The sequence below is a fragment of the Scomber japonicus genome, chromosome 20, assembly GCF_027409825.1.
Source record: "Scomber japonicus isolate fScoJap1 chromosome 20, fScoJap1.pri, whole genome shotgun sequence".
Lineage (NCBI taxonomy): Eukaryota > Metazoa > Chordata > Actinopteri > Scombriformes > Scombridae > Scomber > Scomber japonicus.
The window spans coordinates 23,021,407-23,024,626 of record NC_070597.1 but is presented as its reverse complement, the minus strand read 5'-3'; the positions used below and the strand labels follow the sequence as shown (position 1 = coordinate 23,024,626).

The 3,220-nt window shown below is 47.5% G+C and overlaps 1 protein-coding gene across 1 annotated transcript; it reads left to right on the top strand.

Annotated features, from left to right (window-relative positions):
- Positions 1-663: 663 nt before the first annotated feature.
- On the top strand, positions 664-2,757 carry wfikkn2b (WAP, follistatin/kazal, immunoglobulin, kunitz and netrin domain containing 2b). Its single transcript, XM_053341546.1, has 2 exons — positions 664-909; positions 1,151-2,757. The coding sequence occupies exons 1-2, from the start codon at positions 724-726 to the stop codon at positions 2,699-2,701; spliced, it is 1,737 nt and encodes a 578-aa protein (XP_053197521.1). The 5' UTR covers positions 664-723; the 3' UTR covers positions 2,702-2,757.
- The last annotated feature ends 463 nt before the right edge of the window (positions 2,758-3,220 follow it).

Sequence of the window (3,220 nt, the reverse complement as noted above, 5' to 3'; positions counted from 1 at the left end):
GAATTTCTGTTCGTTCACCAGGTAAGTAAAAACATCTGAATTTACATTTTTACATTCTGAATACTGAGAGGGTTCCCATATAGAACGAGGGTATATTTATAGCCATGATAAATTTAAATCGAAGTACAGTTAGATTAATATTTGAAATTATTACTTACACTTATTTATAATTGTAAAAGAAACACATGCTGTAGAGCACTTACATGCTTTAAATCATTTAAACAAGTTCAATTAATCAACACATGATTTTTCCTTTCATGACACCTTTAAATAATTATTATTTAGAGGAAACATAAAGAAGAACTAGAAACAAATTGTATTTGAGTCTTTGGCTCCGTGCGTCTTTGCGCACAGTGCGCTCTGGCGCCGCTGGAACCCGCAAAGGGTTAAACGGGGTTACCAGCAATCCTTTTAACAGGCAGGTGCCCCGCCAGTCCCACCTCAAAGCGTACCAATGACTTTTAAAAAGGTTCTTCCAACAACTGAGGAGCAACTCATAACTGTCATGTTGTGAACAAACTGGATCAGCTGACACATCGTCCTGACTCGCAGACTCACACACGTGTGATGCGCTTTTAATTTATTTCGTTTCACCTACTTCCAACTTTAAAGAAGTTCGTCTACTGCTGGACCACAGAAATCTGCAACTTACAAAAAAACAAAAAACCCAAGAACAACCAAAAAAACCCGTCTCCTATTGTTGAGTTGTGCTCCGCTCTGGCGATGTGGTGGATGCTGACTCCACGGTGGATCTGCCTCCTGGCGTATGTGATAGTGTGGATGGAGCTCCAAGCCGGAGTTTTGTCCCATGTCACCTATTCACACGCAGGGATCTGCCCTAACGACATGAACCCCAACCTGTGGGTGGATGCCATGAGTACCTGCACAAGAGAGTGTGAATCTGATCAGGTAATGTCATTTAACTTCTTTTGGGGATTAAATCTCATCATCCACTTGGCTACTGTTATTTTTTTTACATCCATTTGATGTATTCTACAAAGTTAATATATTTTATTGTTATGGTTATGTCAATTCATTTGTACTCTGTTTTCTAATTCATCATTGTTTAGTTTTGTAATATTCACTCCACATTCATGCAGCATCCTACATCTGTAATTTCTCCTCTCCTCTTTCTCTTCTCCTCCTACAGGAGTGTGAGTCCTTTGAGAAATGTTGCCAGAATGTGTGTGGGAATCGGAGTTGTGTGGCAGCCCGTTATGTGGACGGAAAGAAAGGTCCCATAGGGATGCCAAAGGAAGCCACCTGCGCCAGTTTTATGTGCACCCAGCAGGGGTCTGAGTGTGACATCTGGGATGGGCAGCCAGTGTGTAAATGCAGGGACCGCTGTGAGAGGGAACCCCACTTCACCTGCGCCTCTGATGGCATGACCTACTACAACAAGTGCTACATGGATGCCGAAGCATGCTCCAAAGGCATCACCCTCTCTGTTGTCACCTGCCGCTTCCACCTCACCTGGCCGAACACAAGCCCCTCGTTGCCCCAAGCAACCACTCTTCGCCCAACGACTGCTCCCCTCCAGGCGACTATCCCACCTCCCACACAACCACAGCCACCTGTGGTCATCAACAGTCCGACCCACCAGGCAGTAAATGTCGGTGAAACAGCCAGCTTCCTGTGTGACGTGACGGGGCGCCCGCGTCCTGAAATCACCTGGGAGAAGCAGCAGCCAGACGGGGTAGAGAGGGTGGTCATGAGGCCCAATCACGTGCGAGGGAATATGGTGGTCACTAACATCGGTCAGCTGGTCATCTACAATGCTCAGCTGCATGACTCAGGCATCTACACCTGCACAGCCCAGAACCCGTCCGGCTCAGTGCAGGCCAACCACCCACTCACTGTGCTGCCCACAAAGCCATCCAAGAGCCCAGAGCCCAAGAACGTGACACGCTGCCTCCCTGAGGAGTGCCTGAAACCCCCTGATAATCCAGAGGACTGTGGGAGTGAGCTGGAGAAAGTCAGCTGGTACTACGAACCCAAGGCCAACAACTGCTTCTCCTTCACCCACTGCCATAGCAACGACAACAGCCAGCAGCCGAGGAAGGTGTTCGAGGCATACGAGGATTGCATGCAGTGCTGTGGTCCAGAGCTGTCGGGCCCCTGCGGCCTCCCCAGTCTTCAGGGCCCTTGTAAGGCGTACGAACCCCGTTGGGCCTACAGCAGCACCCTGCGGCAGTGCCAGTCCTTCATCTACGGAGGATGCGATGGCAACGACAACAACTTTGAATCCAAAGAATCATGTGAAGAGATGTGCCCCTACCCGAAAAACCACCACTGCAAAGCCTGTAAGCCAAGAGGCAAGATTGTGACGAGCTTCTGCCGGAGTGACTTCGTCATCTTAGGTCGCATGACCGAGCTTACAGAGGAGAAGGACTCGGGTCACGCCCTTGTGACCGTAGAAGAGATCCTCAAAGACGAGAAGATGGGCCTCCGCTTCTTTGGCAAGGAGCCTCTAGAAGTCACCTTCCTCAACATGGACTGGAACTGCCCCTGCCCAAACATCACAAATGCAGCCGCCGAGGGTCAGGTCATCATTATGGGCAATGTCAACGATGGCATGGCCGTCCTTCAGCCAGAGAGCTATGTGGGTGCTTCCAGTCCTCGTCGTGTACGAAAACTCAAAGAGGTCATCTCCAAGAACACATGTGACATTCTCAAAGCGATCACCAACAGCCCTCAGTAGGGGTAGTGGTAAAATCTGTACATACAGTCTGGGGTTGGGAAACCTTACTCAGCAGGAACTGCAACAGTCTGTTATCTTCTGAACGTTCATTGCAGTAATGTTTTAATTTTTAGACCATTTTCACTACATTTAATAGTTTTTGAGTTTTAGAGTTTTCAGGAGCTTCTGATCGGGTTCCCTGTCATTTAACATTGTGTATGTCTTTTCATGTGGTCTGTTAGCAGCAGAGCATTTCTGTTGTGGTGCGGTCATTGGTTTTGTTGATTGAAATACCATGTATGTGAACACAGAAGACATCCATCACAATCCTCTTGTTACCTTAATCCCCCAGACTCCTTCTTCCCTCATGCCCTCTCCTGCCTCCTGCAGAAATGGAGGTTGCAGACTTGCATTGAAGCACAAAACAGACACGATGTATTTTTTATGTACATAATTTAACTGTCACAATTCTTTTGATGCTTTTATTTGCCAGCCTGGCACTTTGAACATCTGAACATACTCTCACTTCATACATTTACT

Coding starts and splice junctions, on each gene's coding strand:
- wfikkn2b (XM_053341546.1), top strand. CDS start 724: ATGTGGTGGATGCTGACTCCACGGTGGATCTGCCTCCTGGCGTATGTG. Junction 910..1,150: donor GAGAGTGTGAATCTGATCAG/GTAATGTCATTT, acceptor CTCCTCCTACAG/GAGTGTGAGTCCTTTGAGAA.